The following is a 23,608-nucleotide window of genomic DNA, read 5'->3' as shown; positions in this document are numbered from 1 at the left end:
TTCATTTTTAACAACAGAGGACAAAATGTTTAAAATTTGCCGTTTAAAACATGCACATTCACAAAAGGCCAATGACACATAACACTGCATAGAATTGAATATTACTCGACTTTAATAACTATTTATAAAACACAGTGCATTGAACATCGAGATAAACACACCTGAGAAAACTACTATAATCACAGATTGAATACTCTCCACTCATGCAGCTTCACAATTTCTACAGCAGTTTTAGCAGGAATGGTTTTTCATGGAGCTGAAAATACTATTTTATCTTTAATGCAAACTGCAATTTTCCATAGTAGCTGCCTTCCAAGGCTGCTTTTTTTAGCCTAATAAACTTGAAAATGTGAAAAATGAAGCTTGAAGTAGTAAAACAAGCAACAAACAGTATTTACTGCATTTATGGCTTCTAGTCTAGAACCATGAAACATAAAAATATATATTTTTAAATATTCTGCTCACATCTTTGCAAGAGCAGATTTACCTATGGAAAGCTGCTGTTAATTCAAAGTAAGCAAGTATGAAATCTAGCTTTTTTTTTTCCTACTTAAGGGAGATTTATTTGCTGAGAAGTTTTGTGAGCTTTATTAAGAAAAGTTCTTAGAGGCAAGCTAAACAAAAGTTTCAATTAAATTAGTTCATATTTGTTTGTAAAATAATTTACTTACTAAAAAAAGTTGTGTGGAGGACCAATTAATTTGTACACTGAATATGAAATTCCAGGTAGGCCATGAGAGACTTTTATAAGGCAGAAATAAACATCAAGATTTACAGCAATAGCCATGCACTAGCCTAGGCCACTTTACATATTAATTCATGCAAACCATAAACCTATCAAAAACACAGCTGCTCTCATATAGAAAATAAATCAAGACGAAAAATGGAAAACATTTATTTCCTTTCCTTCAAAATTTAACTTACATTCCATTTTAATAGCTGTTGAAGGCTAATTAAAATGCAGCAAAGTATAACAGTTTCACAAGTGACTTCAGTTACTTTAACGTGAGAAAAATCAGACTATGGTCTCTTTAAGAGGCATTATAGAAATGTTGATAATTAAAAAGCATTTATTAGGCACCGAACTGCATGGTGTTACATTAAATAATTTACAAAAAAGAATTCCATAGGCCTGGTTCATATGATGTGAATAGGGTGGGAATTTTCTCAATGAATTTTGTACATAATTACAGATTTATTTGGTAATGTAAGTTTTAGAACCAGGAAACATCAAAGGGCAAACTGCACAAAAATAAACACCAATGATTATTTAGCTTTGTAATAACGATGACATTGTTATAAATAAAAAATTGTGAATATGCAATCTAGTACTTTCAGAATGGCATTCGTTTCCTGAAAGAATATTTAAATGACAGATTACAAGTGATGTACCGTGCACACAATGCAGAACAAACGATCACGTGCCTTTCATACTGGATATTTAGAATGCAGAATTGCAAAATTAAAATATAAAATGTTATGACCAGAATAAATGTTGATTTCTTGAATTCATTTTTTCCCCTGGAAATTAAGAGGAATCGCTGAGTCCATTCAATGACCATACAATTCATGTAAATGGCTAATACTGAATAGAATACACGTTCACCTGACTTCATTAGAAAAAGCTTTCCATTAACTTTGCCACGTTGCTGAAGCAGGCTCACATCAGACAGAGTGGCATGTGGGAGGGTAGGCAGCACATATGTCATTTAAAATTTACTACATTCCTGAGAAACATCATTTTCCTGCTAATAATTTCTACTATATAGCATCTTTCTGGGTGGGAGACACCAATATATTTTTATTTGAGTATGTAAAACATTTAGAAAGTTCATGCTCAATATCACTGTGTACTAGTTAACATTAAAGAAGCAACCTCCAGCTTTTCAGGGTGAAATGAATGAGGATTTTCTGCAGTAAGTAGTATTTTCCGAATTGTAAACATTGTAAAGCAACGGTGTTAGCATTTGCCGGAGTTCCTACAAGGGACTTTTTAATCGAAGAGTGTCCCTTATTTCAGAAAATACACGTTAAAAGTCACCTCAACTGTTTATTTTAATCTTGGTAAAACTCTGTTACTTCCCCCCACCACCCAAGGTTAAAGAATCAGAGAGTTTTTCTCTAATTAACACTACAAAGTCACTGCAATTGCAATGTTATCTTTTAAGTTTTACCAAGGTGGTCACTCCTTGCTACCTACTCCCAACTCCCACCCAAGAAGCTAAGAGACTGACTTAATGTTGATAATTCAAAAATAGATCCATGGGACCGAAAGGCATAAATTAGTCATGTTTCAGATCATGATCTTCCACATGATTAACCATGAGTCTTCCACTCATGTTGAAGGGCTCCACAGAAACGATTCATGTTTCAGGATAAAAATAAAGCATTTCGTTTAAGCCAGGAAATTCAATTCCATTACACTCATCACATTTTGATATTAAAATTTTGGAGAAGGATGTCACCTATGAGGTGAGGGGAAATGGAAGCAGCCCTTTTCTGGAACTGCTATGAAGTGTTCCTCTAGGGGGATGTAGTTTATTCTTCTTCTTTTTTAAAAATCCTTATTCGTTGTACTTGATTTTTGTTTTTCATTTTTTGTGGTTTGACCTCAACTCTCATCATGGAGGCCCAGAAAAGCTGCTCCGAATAGCCATTCAGTAGACAAAGACTGTGAAATCTGAATTTCGAACATGATCTTAGACCCTTACGCCTGTGGTCTTGTTAGATGTTTGAATTTATGATTTTCTTAATCTGATCTCCAAATGGGAAGGGTCTAGGGAGTGAAGTATGTCAACTCCTTGCCCCCTTTAAGTTCAAATTATGTATGTTATAACCTCTCTTATGTGTAGAAAATGTGGGAGGCATACAGGTAACTAAATAGCTAAAAATACAGAGAAGGAAATAATATATAGCTGAATTTTAAATCTAGATTGAGAAAAAGGACAAAAAAGATGTGAATTATTAAACTCAAGGAGTGATTTGAAAATCTCCTCTCTTCTCAATTGTAGTTGACTTATTTTTTTTAAGAGGAAGTTGTACCTATTTTGCTGGTAAGTCCACTTAAAGGCAAACAGGCTTTTGAATACAAGGCAAAAAGTTTGCTTCAATCTCTGAGGTGTATCTGAAAGCTAGAATTCTTTTTATTTCCACATGAAAGCATTATGTTAAAAATAGTGTAGAAAACTGGTTGTGGTTTTTAAACAGCCCCTTCACCATTTATTGTTGGTGGCAAAATAAGCATTTTCAGATGTCTTGGAAATGCTGAAAATAATTAAACTCAACACACATTTTAAAGCATATTAACAAAAATCTACTCATGATGAACTTTTCTTTGTAAAGTTATAGGCTTGAGTAAAATAGGTGTTTTTAAAATGGGTAAAAGGTACTACGTATTTGCCCCAATTAGCAGTGTGTGACTAATTTTGGGAGCTGCTTGACTAGTGAACTGTGAAGTCATTCTCAGTCTTAAGTACAGGGCAGTCACCATAACACTGGGCGTGCCATTGAAGACAGCAGGCATCTCGAGTGGGCACTAACAGGGAAAACCAAAACACAGGACAAAAGCTGAGTCTACAGATATTACAAAGGCCCATGCATTTATCCAACATGGTATTCCAAACACCTTGACAGAAGCATTGGAAACCTCACATAAATATGTAAGCATATTTTTCTTAAAAGAGAAAACTCGAAGACAAAATGACACCACTCAATCTACAGCAGAAGCCAGGTTGTTAGAAAAATCTAAATGATGATGAAACCTCATTAGAAAGGATGGAGACATAAATACAGTTTTAAAAATCAGTATCATAAAGACAGTCACATACCACGTGTGCACTGCAACTTGAACAAATAGACAAGACGAACGAGAAAGAAGCATTTGTAAGGCTAAAGGTGCAACATCACAGATTTTAGTAGCAAATGCCTTGAAATACTTGTTTTTTGCAAATCACTCTTAGATTTGTAAAGTCAGGCATGCAGATCTTACAGCAGAACTAGAGGTAAACCTTCTCTTAAATTTCTGGGCAAATGACTACTGAATGACAAATACATTTATTAAACTTCTTTGGCAAACATTTATCAAGACAATTTTTGACACAAACACTTATTATTATTAATGTCTTGTTTAGAAATTTTGCTCAGTGAGTCGCTTCCTTAAGAAGGCTGGTTTTTCTCAGCATATTCTGAAATCTAAAATGGATATCAAGGAGTCCCTTTAACTTACTACCATTTTAGAGATTTGTAAAGGTCGGTTGCCTTGTGGTATATCCAACACACTGATAGTTAGTTGCAGCCCCAGAGTAACAGCGTAAGAATACTGACCTATTCTCAGTTTACGAAAACACTCTGGCAAGATACAAGGTCATTTTCCATTTCTGTTTACAAAGACTTAGTAAATACTTTAGAAAATCTGAAAGAGATGGTGTTACAGTATAGTTGCACAGTGCTTATGTCTATAATATACATGAATCTGAACGTCAGTCAATGAGATGAGTTCAGATCCATTTCCCCTCCTTGGACCAGACTGGAATTGGTCAGCAGATTCTGGTGAAGACCTGGGAGCTCCCCTTAGAGACGTGGCAGAACTGGCCTCTCACCCCTCCCGCCCCCGTCACCACTCTTCGGGTCTCTGCTTTGTGGTATCATACGCTCTAATCACTTCAGACTGTGAGACGATTCCATTTTCATCTTGAGAGAAAGCATACCCGTCTGTAAGTTAAAGATAAAATAGAAATGGTCATCTTGAAGTCGCTGGAAATCTCTGTTATTCTGAGTGTTGAGTGCTCATTTCCTAACTTGGGGAACTAATGCATCCCTCCCACCTTTAAAAGCATGAAGACACTAGCTTTTAATGTCTGTAAAAGGTACAGACTCAACTACAAAATGAAGAGTGAGATGATGGTAGCTTAGATTCTAGGAGCTGTGCTCCCTAGATGAACAGACGCTCTCGGCCCCCCTCAATTCTCCCTTCAGCATCTCAAGTCCAGCCCCTCTAATGTCTGCTTCCTGACTAGCAGAGGGGTGGGGAGTGCAGTCAAGTGGGTGCGTGTATTCCATATAGATCAGGCGGATGAGAGGGAAGGAAGAATAAAAGCAAAGAAGAGGAGGAGATAAACACACACAACTTGGAATAGTGGAAACGCGCTCTCCTTCCCTCAGAAGACATTATTCTGGGCTCTCAGCATCTACAAATAAACTCACTCATGCCCCAGCCTGGTCCAAGGGGGCTTGGGGATAAGAAATGACCTCCAAGGGAATCACACCTTTAGAAAAGGCCTCTTGAAGTATAAAGAGCAAAAGCATTAAACATGAGTATATATAAATGAAAATAAATTACATGTGGAAATAACATGAAACAAATGATATATTACTAACACACATACATTTACCACAGGGCTTTATATATTATATTCTTTTTTAGATCCTTGAAATGTTAAGAGGGCGTGATACCTAATAATTTCTTACAACTCTAAATATTCATAAATATTTTTGAAGGGGAAAATACATGTTTCATTGTGCGATGTTTCACATACCTGTCATTGTGTATGAAAGCTGAAAAGGCTCTTGCAAAGTTATTCAAGTAGGAAAGATAACAATACAGAGTGAGCTTTTAAGAGTTAAGATTTATTTCACTGGTTCTTTTTAAGACTTAAGGAAACAAGGGGCATGCGGGAATATTTTTCTTGAAGTGAAAGCAGCAAGATTTTCAAATGCTCTATCTCTTTTGCTGAAAGTGAGATGGCTGTGGTCAAAGGATTCTTTAAACATTTGTTATTTACATAACATGTTGCAAACGTGCAAAACTTGTTTTAGGTGTTAACTGTAAATAGTTAAATATCTCTAAAGTCAAAATACTGCTCTCAGATCCTATGAGGTAATGGCAGAGGATGTATTTAAAAAACAGAACTCAAATACTTACGGAGCAGGTTTTGTTGCAATGATTCTGATGGGTACAAGTTCACGTGGTTCTTCTTAAAGACATTCTTGAGCAGTTGCGCCCTCTCCGTGAGGCTGCAGAACAGGTGCAAACGTGTGAAATGAATTATCAACTTGGCGGAGAACCCAGAGTGCCCACAGGACCACCAGAGAGAGTCAGACTGACACAAAAGATTGCTTGAGAAATCCGGAGTCTAGTGATTATTTCAACCCCATTTTCTCAGACAGCAAAGGAGGTTTCAAGTATTGCATATTTCTGAGGCCATTTTTTTCCCCCCTGACAGCTAAGGAGAGTTTTGTCCCCAGTAGTCCAGTCAAAAGATTTCCCCACCCCCAGTTATATTTAAGTCAAATACAGACACAGAACCTGCACAATATAATTAATAAAAAATACAAATTCTACCAGTAGTGTTAGTGGTTTCTAAAGTCTTGGAATTTAGACTTACTAAATATAGCAAGCATGGCATTTTAGAATTCAAAAAATTAACCATTAGTATACCTTTTTCCTACTTTGCACATATTCTGGTGTAAAATTTTTTTTAGTTATACAGAAAAATCTGAAAAATTATGCAAAGAAGAAATTTCACAGACTTTTTAATTAGAAAAATTCCATTACCACTCTAATATGGTATGAAATATGTTCCTTAATTTCATTTTAAAATAAAAAAACTGTTTTCAGAAAATAATTTACTAGGTAAAGTGACAAGAAAAAACATGTTTTTTCAATAAACGTTTAGAAGAATCTTCTCTGCAGAAACAAACCCATGTAATTATGTAACTTTTAAAAGCAGAATCCAAGAAATAATGCATCTGTTTTTCTCCCCTGCACACAGAAGTGTTTCACACAGTAGGGAGTCAAATACTTGTCAGATAAATGAATTTGAGTAATAATTCCAAAGTGCACTTTTAAACATCACCAATCCTCCCAATCATGCCATGTCTCCATTCGCTGATTTATAAAACTTTGCTTTGATATCAAACACATAACAAGCATGAAGAGCTAATAAATAATCCACATGTGTTGCAGCAAATGTTTATGCAATTTTGTTTTAATCACTGGAATTGACTCAGTGGACAAATTTCCATCTTTTAGTTTCCCCACTTTTAAGCTTTAGTTAAACTGCTGTAAGTTATGTTAGTTCTGTATTTTGCCAATTTTTTTAGACCCTGAAAGGGAACAATATTTATCATATGCAAAAAAAAGGATCATCTGCAAAATGAACTCACTGTAATTACAAAAACATTTAGGCTTTTGCTGAAATAAAATATTTAGAAATGTTGACATTTGTAGTAGTCTTACACACATTTTTAAAAGTCTAGGGGTGTTAACTGCTATTTATTAGACATATTTTATTGTCATTGGGAATTAAGGCAAGAAAGCTAATTAATCTTAAAACTCTAGTGGTTTTGCAAAAACTTGTAAAACTTGTTTTTGCTAGTGAAATAAACAGATATGGGGAATGAGAAAGAGCCATTTTTACAGAGTGACTTTTCTTACTCTGCTCTTAAAATGATCTACCGTTACAGACCCGGGGACTCATAGGGACACTAAAATATGTAACCGCTTTGAGGAAGTCGGCAGCTTTAGCAGCAGGTGGTCTGATGTTGTTAGCAGAGCATCCTGGATGGGGTGCTTGGCAAGTCTCTGGTGTTTAAAACTGAAATGACTACAGAAGACTAGAGGACGGCAATGTATCATGATAGAGCTTCTTCTTCCCAAAATACATTTTCCAGGTTTCTGGCTGGCCTTCCTGAATGCATGATACTTTAATACTACAACATGATACTTTAATATTACAATTATGGAAGCGATAAGAAGGCAGATGTGAGAATTGCCCCTTTCATATTATGGCAACCTAAATATATGAGATAATGTAATTTTGTTTTGTAATGGTTCATATAAGGCTATTTTATCACTCAGCTGTTCCATCAAGTTAATGTCTAGTGTTAAAAAAAAAAAAAGCAGTAAGAAAGTCTCTTTCTGGGGAAAGAAGCACACTACTATGGAAAAGAGCCTGGGCTTTGCAGTCTTACTTTGGTTTAATTCTGAGTCTGTTACTTATTAGCTGGGTCACCTTAGGCCACCTTTCTTGGACATCTCATGGAGAACAGGAGGACAATTCCTAACCTCAGGCTGACGGAGGATTCAGAGAGTTGTATAGCTTCAACCACAGTTACTGGTACTCAGGAACCACTCAACACGTAGAAGAACTAGTTCTTCCCACCCTGACCATCCCCCAGATCCCAAGGAATTTATTATTTAAAAAAACCCAACTAGAACAGAGATCATCACGAAACAAAAGATACTCTGTGAGGATCATTTCTGATGCCTTGGTTTATATTCAACATTACCTCAACAGGAGAAGTCTATTGCTGAACATGAGTTTTAACTTATAATGCCCCTCACTCCACTGCCTTAGGAAAACTACTAGGTTTTTGGTTTTTGTTTTGCTTTTTGCCTTACCTACGTCGGACCTCTTGATGGAGCAAAAATTCCCTCCTCAGAATATAAATGCCGTTCATGGGAGGGTGCTTAATAAATAATAACTGATGATGATTTGTATTTCTCTAGTCCTATCCCACTTTTGGAGAACTACTCCTCATTTCAAAGTTATGCAGTTTCTGTGCCATCAATGTTTATGGGTACTGATATCACTATCAAGCCACATTATAAAATATACTGGTAACATGTTAACATTAATAGACATGTTAAAAGTTTAGTTTTTGTTGAACAGTTTAACACAGTGTGAGAAGAAAAGAAGACTCTAGGATGCCTTCTAACTAAAACTACATCTTATTCACAACTCTTGTTCAGTAGTTTTACTCAATTTGTAGGGTCTTTCATGTACATACCAAGCTATGTAAATTTTCAATTTATTTAATGCAATCACACAACTACCACTTACGTTATTTCCAAGCCTGTTAAAACGCTGCAACTTAGATATTTGGTGAGGTGAGGTGGAAATATACCACGTTTTAAAATAAAATTTCATTTAGAAATACTAAAAAAAAAAAAAAAGGTAAAAACTCATTTACTGTCCTGGAACATGTTGTCTTAAGGTATTTTCAGTTATCTTTGAAGAGTGGTCAATTTGCATTTGTTTTTTTATTGGGTTGCCAAGCTATTTTCATTCATTCATGAAATGTTTTAGTGCATAGCATACGACAGCTGTCCACTAGGCAGTGGTGGTGGGGAGATGAACGATGAATATAAGAAGCTTAACTAATCTCTGCTCTGGAGGAGGTATTTCATCGTTCTGTCACTTTTCTTTACAAATGTTGGATGGAACCCTTATCACAGGGATGAGAGTAGGCTGGGGGAAAACATTTGATATGTCCTCCTATCCTAATCACCTCCCCACCCCGCCCCCCTGCGCCTCCGCCCCAGCCTCAAAGAAATTTATGTAATCCTGATATAAAACCCAGGTGAAAACTGAAAAATATAGTTTCTTTTCTATTAGTTCTGGGGCAATATTAAAATTGCTTTTCAGGAGTTTCCCTGGTGGCGCAGTGGTTGAGAGTCTGCTTGCCAGTGTGGGGGACACGGGTTCGAGTCCTGGTCTGGGAGGATGCCACATGCCACGGAGCAACTAGGCCCGTGAGCCACAACTACTGAGCCTGCGCGTCTGGAGCCTGTGCTCCGCAATGAGAGGCCGCGATAGTGACAGGCCCGCGCACCGCGATGAAGAGTGGCCCCCACTTGCCACAACTAGAGAAAGCCCTTGCACAGAAACGAAGACCCAACACAGCCAAAAATAAATAAATAAAAATTTAAAAAAAAATTGCTTTTCATTAAGATAAATAATACAGAGAAAAGCTGGGAGAGAACACCATCACCACTCCCATGACCAAATGATCTGACATCCATACTTCCCTACTGTCTTTTTTAAAGCTAAGGCTGTGGGCCAAACAGTGGTGATGGACAAATTAATAAGGCCTGACCTGAAGATCCTGGGCTAAAATTCTATTTAGTAACGGCTGATGATGATATGCTGGTTAATGTCTACAGTTAGATACAAAAAATTATGAGACTCATTATTCACACTGCCTTACTATAAGATGCATTGCTTCACACACACGTGAAAGATATCCAGTAATAACTGCCCTGTCTCTAATGAGCCCAGTGTCCACAACCCCTTATTTTAAATCTTTGGGATTTTGAATTCACATTTTGTTTTGTTTTGTTTTAGAAGAAGTAATATGTTACACACAATGTGTAGATGTAATACTCCCAAGTGGGATCTTAGAGGCCCATGTTCCAAAAATTAATATTTCTGCTATAAAATACAGAAATATTACATTGTAGAAAAATAAACACGATCAATGTCCTTATATTTATAGTACAAATTGTTTTGGTTTTTCCAGCAAATTTTGCTATAAGCCTATGGAAAAAATTGAATTTCAAAGCTTTTTGGACTTTGGGAATGTAGATGCTTCGGCTCCCTAGTGTTGGAGCATGTCCACATAAAGTAACAGCAAAGAACAAGATTTCACAGCTTAAAGTCATTTTCTTAACACAAAAAAATAAGCCATGGCTACACAGTATTAGGAATAAGGTTTGGCTTTATTCTCCCAATTTTTTAGACTTAAACTGATTTCAACTATAACCCATGGCTCAAAAGCAATATACTTAAATGATGAAACATACCTTTTTCCTCAAAATGTCAATGTAAAATTAAAATATATCTAATTTGCTGGATAATATGATAAGTGGCATACTATTTCTATAAAAAGGACTAATTCTTTTAACCAAGGTGTTTCAATTTTTGAAAATGAGTACAGATGAGAAATAAATTCTTATAAATACTAATCTGGATACAGTGCTTGCAAGTAAGTTATAGTTTCTCTGACACTGTTTCATTTTACATCTAGCTTGACTTCATAGTAGTGCTTAGTGAAGATTAAAAAAATTGGGATGATCAACCCGCAAGATCTTTCTTAAGAATTGCATCATTCTATGACAAAAAAAGTAAACAATCATTAACGCTGGGCGTTACTAGTTTGGGAAGTGTAACCTATATACTTCTATGTTCTTGTTATCACCTTTTAATTTAATTACCCACAGGTCAACCCCTGTACTCAACTATCCTTTCACCCACCCTTTCATTCGTTTGTTCATTCATTCCTTAGTTAACTCTCTTGGCCATACATTCATCCACTCAACAAATATTGACTGAGTGCTACTATGTTCCTGGCTCTGTGGCCGGTTCTGGGTTGCAGTTAAGACTAGGACAGAGGCCTCTCCTACAAGGAGCTCCGTCTAGTAGGGGAGACGAACAAGCACAGGGCGAACAAATACACTATATCATAATGCAATAAACGTAAAAACAGAAGAACAAACAAGATACAGAGATAGCAGAATAAGAATTGATTTTATCTGTGAAAAGCTGAGGGAACTGCATTTGGACTGGGTTTTGAAAGCTAGGAATTGGATTACCCAGTCTGTAAGAGGGTACCAGCTCTAGACAAGGAACAGCATGTGCGGAGACCAGGAGGCGTAAAATAATGTGGTGTTTTGGCACTCAGGGAAGCCTGGTATCACTAGAATACACAGAAATCACTATTTCTTCCTCTTTGAAAAATGCAGATGAAATTAGCTAGTTTTTTGAAATTTGACATGAGTCTCATTCTCCAAGGTTTCTGAAAGAGTTCTATCAATAAAATCAATCTGACAATTTCTAAACTGCCTTAGAATGTAGTTTGGTGTGAAGACTTTTCCAACTAGTTGCTACTTTTCCCCTTTCACAGATCTTTTTCTCCCCCTTCCTCTAGCTACCATTTAGCAGGGAGACACCATGCCGCACTGACCATCGCCATCCTTCTCTTCACCGATTGGCAGCAATGGCAACACAGGGTCCCTACTGTACTAGGGGTTTTTGTCTGGGGTATTCAGCTAACATCTAACTTAGTCCTGAGTCCTTAAGAAAAGCTGAACAGCTATTTTAGGCAAATGAGCTGAGCAGCAGCAGGAAATTTATCAGATGCATTTTCTTGGAGAAGCTGGTTGTCATTTATGGCGGAATTCACTTCTTTCCTTGTAGGTTCTCTGACTTATTTAATGTAAGGGACTACACACATCACAGACTCAGGTCTTTAGGACCCAGAGGTCAGAGGTCATCACATGGAACCCTCAGCCTGACTTATGAATTGTTGAAGTCACCGATATACTATAAACGATGGAAAACCAGTATCACATGGAGGGGCTTAATGTAGGTTTTATTAACACACAAATTTACTAAGAAATTTACTAAGGGTAATAACAGTGCTATCAGTAGACTTTCCCTAATAATTGTGAATAAATATTTTTGTTCACAATTTTGTGAGCTAGAACTCTTACCACATCCTTTTTACAGCTAGAGTGAAAGAGGGAAAAAACATTTACTGAGGAACTATTTATGAAAGGCAATAGAAAAGATGTTGACTTGGAGGTGAAGGGAAGAGATGAGGAGAAGGTGGAGGGAGGAGTTACACCTGTAACCCCAAAGGTAGCAGCGCATCAGGTACACGGGGACGCCGACTTGGAGAGGCTACGAACTGTCATGTTAGTGGCAGGCTATTCTTGCTGCCATCCTACGTTCTTGAAAAGCAGCAGCAGGAGGCAGAATGGTGCGTGGTTAGCAACAGGGTTTCTAGAATCAAGTGACATGGGCTCAAGGCCCAGCGTGGTCACTTCTGACCTTGAGAACCTGGTCTTTCTAAGCCCCGGTTTCCTCATCTGGAAAAACTGGGGATGATGGATTTGTCCAGGGTCGTCGCAGGAGTGCAATGCAATAGCACCTGTGAAGTGAGGAGTGCAGCACCCAGCACGTGGTGCACGCCCCGCAGAGGCCGGTGCTGTTATTTTTAAGAGAGGCACAGACTGGTGTGTGACGTGCCCCTTCGGCCTAATGAGAGCACGAGAGGGCTGGAAGCCAAGGTCTCAGCCTGAGTTCCCAGTCTGACACTCCACTGTGTCAAACTGAGTAACGACAGTGAACCAAGATGAAGGTGACACAGACCAGGGCAAAACGTGTCCTATGGTTGAGACAAAACTTTAGCTCACTTTAGTGTGAGGAAAGACAGAAAGAATAAATGCCTGGTATTTTCTTCATAATTGTGGTGTATCACAGATTGCTTTCATATAAGTTTAAATTCTTTTCTATAATGTTTTGTGAAATTTAGTAAATTCAATTAGCTTTCTAACCTTGCTTTTTTTTGGGGGGCGGATGGTGGTGAGGAGGAGGACTTGGAAGACATAACTGACTTCATATATGACAGACATATGCCCAGGTCAGTTCCTAACAATGTACTGAACCACAAAGGTAATTGTGAGAGAGCTGACTTTATGTCAAGCTCTGATTTTGACTATATTCTACAGTGTTATTTTTTTTCTTTTTCAGTTTAATAATAAACACTATTTGTACCTACCATTTACTGAGTGCTCATTAAGCACCAGATGGCAAGCCACCTGCTTTATCCACAGTATTTTATCCAATTCTCACAACCGGCCATGAGGGAGGTATTATCACTCCTATTGTATAGATGAGGAAATTGAGGCTCAGCAGCTCTAAGCAACTTGGCTAAGGTCACATGCAGCTTAGCGAAGAAAGATTTGATCTGACTCTGCATCTCTCTGACTGCAAAATTTGTCAGTGACACTGCTAGCTCCATGTTAACAGATAAATACAAGTTTAACTGCTTATTTCCAACCACTAGCAAAAGACATATTTAAAGTTCACTTGGAAAAGAACATATTCAGGGCATATTTTACCTTTTTCCAAGCACAACGGCTCCTGGGTCTTGAGATTTTGCCTCCAGCTCCTGAACTTCATCCACTAATGTTTTAAAAGCAGTCCTCTTGATACTGCAAAAAAAAAAAAAAGGGTAGAAGTATTCGTGTGAAGATTTAAGACTTTATGAAACTAGTTTTTATCATGCTGCTGCCAAGTACAACAGTAACCAGTGTACAAGCAATTTTTCCATAGAATCTAAAAAACTACAGTAGGGACTTCCCTGGTGGTGCAGTGGTTAAGAATCTTCCTGCCAATGCAAGGGACATGGGTTCGAGCCCTGGTCTGGGAAGATCCCACATGCCGCGGAGCAACTAAGCCCGTGTGCCACAACTACTGAGCATGCACACTAGAGCTCGTGAGCCACAACTACTGAGCCCATGTGCCACAACTACTGAAGCCCGTGAACCTAAAGCCTGTGCTCCACAATAAGAGAAGCCACCGCAATGAGAAGCCCGCGCACCACAACAGAGTAGCCCCCGCTTGCTGCAACTAGAGAAAGCCCGCACACAGCAACAAAGACCCAACACAGCCAAAACTAAATAAATAAATTTATTAAATAAAAAAAAAAAAGACTACAGTAATTCTGGGCATTAATATAATTATAGAAACAACAGTCATAAAATAAATGGTTTACGTTTATAATATTAAGACTCTCAGTTATTAAATAAGCATCATATTAACTAACTTTAATGATATCTTTTTTTGTGGGAAGAGAGGACACTTTAAAACTTATAATCCTTGAGAAAGATTAGTAAAGTTGTAGTTTCTTGTATTCTCTGTTTTATACATGTTTAGAATCAGGCAAGCAAAAATTCCCTTTCACAACTATTGTCCACTAAAAATTTACATATATATGTATTTGGAGATAAAAGAATTTTTTCTTCTACCTTGAATGGGTTTTTCAGGCTGATTAATAAAAATGTTAATTGAAGCTACCTGCTTTACTTCTGTTCGCTCTTTTAAACTAATTTAGTTTTCTAGTTCCTTGATCACTCCTTTCTTCTTTATTTATGTAGAATTAATATTACTAATTCCTATTCTGTAAGCTCTACACTAGAGTTGACGTTACAACTAGAGAAATCTGAGGATTAACATGCATCCGTGTTGTTATGACATAACTGAGCATTATACTTACACTTTGTACACCACGTCAAGAAGCAAAGATGCCACAGGGATAAATAACAGGCCTGTCCAAAAGACTCCGGAACTGAACAACATGGCTGCCTGAGTAAAAGCATCAGAAACAGTATTACTTTAAAAACCAAGAAATACATCATTCATGTTTAGTTTTTATATGATTTCAAGTAAAATAATTTTAAGAATCTCATTCTGCAAGAGGATATACAATAACTCTGAATTCAAACTTGTGAAATATTTGGAATTAAAAGCCAAATTTATTAGAACATGCATTTACTACATTTCTTTTTTTCCCTCAAGTAGCTAATATAACAAAGTTTTATCATGTGCCAAATCTTTTCATATGTTTATGTGAAATTTTTATTACTGTGATCCAAATAATGGAGTAATAAACTTTGACCTTCTTTTATAACTTAGAATATAAAAATTTATCTTTTTGAGCCAACTTCAAACATACACTGGATTTAATTCTCTTATAATACAACATGTAAAATCAATCCTAATTAAAAGCTACATTTACCATTTCTGGCACATAAAAATTTACTTTTCTAAAATATTACACTATACTAAAAGATCATCCAGATAAATCACGAATACAGTATAAACAAATTAAAGAATCTATGAAAAATAACAATTTGATATTAGATAGGAATAATATTAATTTTTGTTCAAAGATTTACATAACTTGTTTCGGTGTATCCTGTTATTGCTAAAGTCAAGCCAAATGTTTAGTATGTAAAACACAAATAAAAGTGTATTAAAATAACTTTAAGCATTCCTTTGTATTAAATCCCAAATTGCTATATCAGAGCCTTTGGGTTTGCAAAGAAAATGATTCTATAATAAAAATCAACAAATTCTATTAGTTATTTGCGATTATAATAAAAAAATCCCTTTATAATGTAATTAATTACTAGAGCTTAAAAGGGATAGTGTCATATAATAAAACCAAAAGGAATATTTTGCTTCACTTCGAGTCTATTTGTTTATCAAGAATAAATTTGCAGTACCTATTTAAATCCATAAACGTATTGTTATAACTCCATTCCGAAGTAGCCAACTAACGCACGCACATTTACATCCCACTAAAAAATCACGCAAGAAATTTTTTTTTTTAAACCAGGTCAGGAATTAAAAATGATTTAGAGTTTAATTCGTATAGGCAGGTTCACAATTACACATAAACAGTCCTAATCAATCAATCCTTATCAAATATAAAGATTACTAATTTTAAGTTGTGTTTCAGATTACTGATTCATTTTGACTCTCATCTGGAGACCAGGAGCTGCTGTTTAAAATTTCTTCTACATTAACACAAGCTTACTGATACGGACTCTTGGTGCAAGGATACTCAGGTTTCCCTCTATCTAGGCTGACACAGCTCTGAACACGTTAAAATAAGAACACGCTATTACCCAAAATTTCAGAAAGTAAATGTTGCCACGTGGATTCAATGCAACAGCACCCACATTCTAGATACCACCAAGACGAAAGATATTCACATAAAAGTCATTTTATTTTATAAGCAAAACATGATCTTCGACATGCTTGCTGACATCCTCAATAGTGAAAACCAACAATAACTGTGTAATAGGAAATGTCCATCAAGTCAGTGGGTTTTGTTTAGTTGGAAGGAAGCTTTTGAGTTAGGTAATGACTGCAAAATGGCACATTTCTTTTTCCTTCTACGGGAAAAAGGTAAGATGAGATTCTAAGTCATGTAACTGAAAATACCTCTTTTACTTGGCTTAATTTTATAATCTCTTTTAATTTGGGGGCAAGGGAAGAAAGATTTATTCTTGCCTTTGCCACCCTGTATTAAATGTCCACTGGTGGGGATGGAGGCCGCTAATTCTGACCATTGTGATGTTAACTATGACGGGGAGACTGGCGCCCACTATTCAGTCCACCAGCCTTTGGCTTTGCAAATGAACGCCATGAATTGAAGGGAAAGAAGTTTTTCTGCGTCATATCTGAAAGCCTGTCAGATTTTTTTTCTTTTGCAGAGTTAATCCAAACCTAAAAGATTTAAAGCCGACATTCGCATTAAAGACAGAGAGCCTCTTTGTATTTTTTGGATGAAGAGGGGGGGAAAATAAAATCCCACAGAGGTATTTCCTTCCTTTCTGTACAAGAAAGCTCCCCCTCACTCTGTAGAGACCATTTTTGTCTCTAACTTTTCACATCTCTCCACTCGCAGGCAGGTCAGCTGGGAAAAGACGCCCGATCCCGCAGACAATGGGGGGAAACAGGAGCAGCCTGTTCGGGGCCGGGCTCGCGCTCCCTCCGAGAGCGGCTGGCAGGCAAGTCGCTCCTAACATGGGAGACTGGGGGGCCACGCCAAGCAGCCCCGCCGCCCCTCCTCGAGGCCCTTTGAAACCAAATGGAATCTGCCACAAAAGTGCCTCCCGGGGGACTTGAGAAAGGATCAGCCCAGGGAGCTGCAAAGCCAGTACACTCGAGGGCACAGGTCCTGCTCCGGGAACAAACAATTGCTTGTCTGCAGAGCGATGCTGTCTCAGCATCGGGCCACGCGGGCTTAAAAAATGAACCATCGCTGCCTGAAAACGCAAGCTGCGGCAGAGGAATGAGGAACTGTTTTGAAATTTCCCTGTGAACTTGCAGAGAAAGAACGTTTGAGAAAATCCTAGCTCACGTGCAGTTAGCTAAAGCCGAGGGGCTTGAGCAGATAAGAGGGCTTACCTTCTGACCCACAGTGAGGTGACCCCTTGGTACCCACGTTCCCACACAGAGAGGAACACTTACTTTTTCACCTGCGGTGTCCCCCATGTTCAGTCTTGGAGGAGAGAATTTCGATGTGTTACCTGCCTACAAACTTTCAGCAATGCACTTCTTAAGTCTGTCCCTCCTTTTACCCTATAAATGTCCAAGTGGGGGACTAGGACGCTGATTCTTCGCTTAAGTACAGACACTATCTAAATAAGAAGGCTCCTTGGGGAGTCCTAAAACTATATCCGCGGACCCCAACTAGAGCAGGGCTGGTGATAAACAGCCCTGGAAGTGGTGGCGGCTCTGCCTGTCCCAGCTCTCAGAGATGGAGGGAGTAACTTCGGGGTCTCTGCTTCCTCAGCTGTAAAGTGGATTGTAAGAATTAAACCAATAATGTTTATAAAGTGGCTGCTTTTATTACTACCACTGATTAGTAACAAACGTTCCTTTCTTCATTTTAATTTTCAAATTCCTTTAAACACTCTAGTCTCGTGTTCTTTTCAGTAATCTCTCCCATGAGCGTCAAGGAAGGAAATTTTTATCACAACATCAAATTAAGTGTAAGTTTATAAATGTCATGGTTTTCATCACATTAACATCACAGTATATACTCATCTCAAGACTGAAACTGGCCGAGTAACTGAACCCTAATAAATTGCCATTCATCTCAACTTGCTAATGTAGGAAATGGAGATAAAATTTTTTTCATAAAAATTATTAAAGATTGTATGGGCACAATATATTAATTTGGAAGGGAAAATTCAGAAAACAGTGCTGTAAAACTTGGTTAGTTTTTTTCTGTTGGGGGGGGAGGGCAGCAAGATAAATTAATATAAATAATATAAATACCAGAGGAGTAACGAGTTAATGTTAATAACAACAACAAAAAAACAATAAGTGATTATTAAGTGTCTAGATAAAACTTTATAAAAGGACTTTCTACGCTTAAAAATAGTGGGAAAAAAAACTATAAAAAGAAATGCTTTAAAGAACTGATCCATGAAAATGGAGAAGTTCCACGTGTTCAAAAAGAACTTAACTAAAAAATAAATGATACATAAGAACTTGGGAAAATGGCTGCCATAAGTATATGAAATTCTGCACTAAAACCTGATTATAAAAATAGACCACTTATCTTCATAAGAATAGCTAAGATTCCAATAGACAGGCAAAAGACCTGAGAAGGTATTCACAAAAGAAGCAGCAAGTAATCAATAACATGGAAAAATGCTGAGCCTCTCTGTAGTCACAGAAACATTACCAAATTAGACCAGATTTAACCAATTCATGATCATACTTGGGGGAGTGGGGAGGTATGGTGAAACAGGTATGTGTAGTAATTTACATTCCCATCAGCAATGTACTCGCCTTTGGGAAAGGTAATTGACACGTGCATCAAGACCACAAACATTCATTCCTGTTAATTTGATAATTCAACTTCTGGGACTATGTGTTGAAATTTGGTACAGCTTTTACATATAGGTTAATATCCTATGAAACTGTTCTGTGGTCACTAGCCCTGAAAGTACTCCCTCCAAAAGCCTGTCATGGCCCAAGGCTTAGTAAAGGTATAAACAAACCACAGCATACCCCTCCTGGAGAGTCACAGGGCAGAGTAGCGTATTTAAGGCTTTGCGAAATCACAGTAAAGAACCTACTGAATAGTTTTTTAAACCAAGGTTTCCAAAATACATTTATCGACCATGGAACACTTTTTCCTATATACTGCTTTCTAACATCCCAAGGAACTAATTTTGCGGAATGCAAATATTCATTGTGCGCTTTTTAAAAATAGTAAAACATCAGTGAAAACTAACGGGAAAAACTACGTGGCTGGTTAAGTAAACGTACGTCTATATGAGATAATATTGTCCAAGCTATTAAAGATGTTGTTCAAAGAGTGTAATTATTAGGAAGCTGATTGTTTGGACAAGTCCTGAATAAAGGGAAAGGTAGACTATCCTGGCATTCTCTCAGGAGCCTTCTGTTATCACATACACACACTCCCTGGGAAGGTTGGAGGTTTCTATTATCTACATGGGGATCAGTCACGGTCTCTCCCTGTGGCTTAGAGCTCTTGCCTGTGCTTCAAACACAGACCAGCCAGCTCTGAACTTGAATGTCAAAGAGGCACTTCAAACTTAATACATTCCCCAACTGAACACACACTGTCTTCCTCCCAGACCCGCTCTTTCTTTGTGCAATCTCTTCATCACCACCTGCCTGAGACAGAAGCTGGGCTCTATTCTTGAACTGCCTCTTGATACTATATCTGCTTTACCACCACGCTCTGTTGTGCTTTAGTATCTTCAGACCTATCTACTTCTCGCTCACCCTGCTGCCATTATTCCAGTCCAAAACTTGCCTGTCCTCCTAATAGCCTCATGCGTGGACTTGCTGACTCCCGTCCTGCTCTGCTTCTAGCCAGTTCCCCCACTGCAGCCAGAGCCACAGTGCAAATTAGCTTTGAGCAGTTCTTGGATTAAACCCTTTCAATGGCTTTATACCACCCTCAGGATGGAGTACAAAAATCCTTAACATGATTTCATGACCTTTCCTACCTGACTTCTGATTACGTCCCCTACATCATCTCTCAAGCCAGCCCCCATCTCTAGCTTCACAAAGTGTTTCAGATTTTGGAATCTGCCCAAGCTTTCTCTCGTCCTTGGACCCTGTATCTGTGACTCCTGTTTGCTCTTCAGTTTTCACATCAGATGTCACTTCTTTCCTTAGACTTCGGTTAGCTGACCCTACTTTGTGTTTCCAATTTGGTGGTAACTATTACCCATTTTCTAGTTACAGACTATAATCCCTGTAAGAGGAAGAAATATGTCTTGATGAATTCCTACAACCCAAGTGCTTAACCACCAACCAGGTGTTCAATAAATAATTGTTGAATAAATAAGTTCTTACAACCTAGTGTTTAGAGAGATTAAAAGTCAAAAAACACCAGAGCCTTGGGACTATATTCCTGAGATGTTGTTTGGTTTTCTTGTATTCTGGCATGGAGTTATTCTGGGAGCAGTTATAACTAGATATTTATGTGATTTGGGGAGAGCAGAGAAGGGCTTGATCCAGCTCCCTAACCATGCTTTTCCAATAGAGGTCATTTTATCTGTTACAAAAGCTGAGTGACATGCATTAAAAGCTAAGTGTGTTAAATTACCTTCCCCATCCCCCTTTTGAATCAACAGAAATATTTTGGGGAATCCAGAGAAAGTATGATAACTAAAAGTAACAATTTTTTTGTGGTGGGGGAAGGAAGGGATGTAGAATGGGCAGGAAGAGAAGGAAGGTCTCATACCGGCATTAATGAAGACTTTTCTTAACTACACAATGTGACTATTTTGCTACGTTAAATAAAAAGAATATAAAACCCCAGTCTTCCCTGTCTCGGCAAATATAAACTTTATTCTTCCAGCTGCTCTGGCCAAAAAACTTGCTTTTCCTCCTTTTCTCTCAGACCACACTTCCAATCCATTGGTAAATCTGATCTGCTCTATTTTAAAAAAAAATCCACATATCAATGCTTATAGCAGTATTATTCACAAAAACCAAAAAGTGGAAACAACAACAGATGAATGGATAAACAAAATGTGGCTTATACATATCATGTGCTATCATTCAGCCTTAAAAAGGAATGAGATTCTGGCGCATGCTACAAATAGATGAACCCTGAAGACATTACGCTAAGTGAAATAAGCCAGATACTAAAGGACAAATATTATATGATTCCACTTACAAGGGGTACCTAGAGTAATCAAGTTCAGAGACAGAAAGTAGAATAGTGGCTGCCAGGGGTTGGGGGGAAGCAGTAATGGGGAGTTATTGTTTGATGGGTCTAGAGTATCAGGTGGAGAAGATGAAAAAGTTCTGGACGTGGATGGTGGTGACAGCTGCCCAACACAGTGAATGTGCTTAACACCACTGAACAGTACACTTAAAAATGGTTAAAATGATAAATAGTAAGTTATATATATTTTATCAAGTAAATTTAAAAATTAAAGAGATTCTAAGGGCAAAACCCCCTTCTCCTTAAATCCAGAGTCTACCCACTTCACAGCCCCGCCCCCGTGGCTCATGCTCCGCCCTCTCTCTCTCTCTCTCTCTCTCTCTCTCTCTCTCTCTCTCTCTCTCTCTCGTCTGGATTCCCCCCCCACGGCCTTATCATGTGTGCCTTTCCTCCTGTTCCCATAGCAATCTATCCTCAACACAGCACCCAGAGCAATCATTTAAAAAGCCAGACTGTGACTGCGCTCAACCCTCCAGGGACTCGGGAGTCTAAGTGCGTCTTTACAATTGTCTCTTGGCCCGGGAGGCTCTGCCCCATCCCTCTAGCTTTTTTACTACTCACTCCCTCCCGCCCTCGTTCTGCTTCCACACTCTGGCCTCCTCAGTGTCTCAGCACTTGGCCGTCTCTCCTGCCTGCAATTCTCTTCCTGCAGGCAGCCTCAGGGCTGCTCACCCCACTTCCGGTCTCTGCTCGAAGGTCATCTTTGCAGTGATCTCCCACGGCCACTGCACCTAAAGCGGCACCACACCGCCACTGCAGTACTTTCTAGCCTTTCTCCTGCACTACAGTTCTCCACAGCACTTACCATCCGCACGCTCTAGAATACACTTTTGTTTTTCTCTCTTTCTTCTCAAGAATATACGCTCCCGAGGGCAGGCCTTTTCTCTTTTGTTCACTGCTGTATCTCCAGAACCTAGACTAGTCCTTTGATATATATTTGTCAAAAGAATAAATTATCTAATCAAAGATAAGCACACAAATTAAGGGTAGAAAAAGACTGGACTCATATGTTTACAGGGATTACTTTTGGGTAGTGAAGCTGTTGTTTTTTTTCCTCTTTTTGCAGAAGTTTATTTAACGACTGTAAGTTAATCATATAATTGAAAGCTTTTTATTATGAATTTTATTTAAAAAGCAAAAACATCAATTTTTACTGATGTGGGAGGTATTCAGAGGAAGAGGCCAAGGCTACAGCTAGCCAGACGAGGGAGGGTGCATTGTCTATGACCCATTTCCTACTCCCGGTTCACCAGCTGAATCAGAAAGTGAAGAATAAGAATTTAGGGAAATACTGTGTGTGGACACATGTTTGTCACCATGGACATTGCAGAGTTGGGAGGCATTTGAGGGGACATATACTCAATGGTATCTGTCTAAACGGTACAACTAAACAGTTATAATAAAGCTGCCCTTTTCAGTCACACTCTAACCTTTTTCTGCACTTAGAATTATTTTCCTAGGTTAGATCACAATCACAAGGAGAAGATGTATTTTTTTTTCTTTTCCCCCAAACAGTTCTCTAATGGAAAGAAGTGATGATTTAATAGTGATCCTCTTATTCAGAGACATGGTATGTTTATTTATTCAACTCGTTTAAAAAATATTCTCTCATTTTTGTCAAATTTTCCAGTTTTTTTCCCCATTAACCATACACACATCTGGCTAAAGTCTCTCCTTGTTGTTGTGAATGAGACCTTTCAAATATTTTGGGTAGGAGGGCTATTTATCTTTGAGATTTAGGGCTTTTCCAAGGGAGTTAGCAAGTTTTGGAGAAAACTCCAAAAGCTTATATTACATATAGCTTGTATATCCTATTATGTGCTTCTTAGGATTTGGTTGGGTGTGGTGTCCAAGAGTTTAATTAAATTAGAGTTTAACTGTTCTTTCTGGCTCTGGCTTCTTTGAAACATCCTGGTAGAGCAACTCTTCAGAGATGATCTGTACTCTGATGTGGTTTTGTGACCCTCAGAACCCACAACTCCCACTTTTCTTTTGTTTCAGAGCCATCTACCAAGTTATGAGATCATTTAACTTCTCTTGCTTCCTCCTGTTTCAGTTAACCCTTCTGGTCTCCTCTGGAAGCATCTTCTTCATGAAATCATTTTCATCAAAAGAAAAAAAAAATCAGTGCTCAACTTCAGGTATGCAGGTATTGTTTCTTTTCATACAAACTTTCTGGATCTTTCCCACCAAGTTGTGGCTCTTCCCTCCCTAGTGCTCCTCAATGCTTCGTCTCTGC

At 38.0% G+C, this 23,608-nt stretch overlaps 1 protein-coding gene across 5 annotated transcripts in view; it reads right to left on the bottom strand.

Annotated features, from left to right (window-relative positions):
* Positions 1 to 23,608, bottom strand: part of ATP8A1 (ATPase phospholipid transporting 8A1) — a 236,182-nt gene continuing 212,574 nt past the window's right edge. For all 5 annotated transcript variants that reach the window (XM_036852631.1, XM_036852633.1, XM_036852630.1 and 2 more), the window contains 4 exons: positions 14,845 to 14,933; positions 13,688 to 13,780; positions 5,921 to 6,012; positions 1 to 4,710 (listed from right to left, as the gene is read on the bottom strand). In XM_036852631.1, the coding sequence (XP_036708526.1) occupies positions 4,613 to 4,710; positions 5,921 to 6,012; positions 13,688 to 13,780; positions 14,845 to 14,933 (372 nt within the window). In that variant the 3' untranslated portion in view covers positions 1 to 4,612. The remainder of the gene's footprint in view (positions 4,711 to 5,920; positions 6,013 to 13,687; positions 13,781 to 14,844; positions 14,934 to 23,608) is intronic.

This window comes from Balaenoptera musculus, chromosome 5 (assembly GCF_009873245.2).
Source record: "Balaenoptera musculus isolate JJ_BM4_2016_0621 chromosome 5, mBalMus1.pri.v3, whole genome shotgun sequence".
Classification (NCBI taxonomy): Eukaryota; Metazoa; Chordata; class Mammalia; order Artiodactyla; family Balaenopteridae; genus Balaenoptera; species Balaenoptera musculus.
The sequence above is the reverse complement of the archived record's forward strand: the minus strand, read 5'-3'. Positions and strand labels throughout refer to the sequence as shown.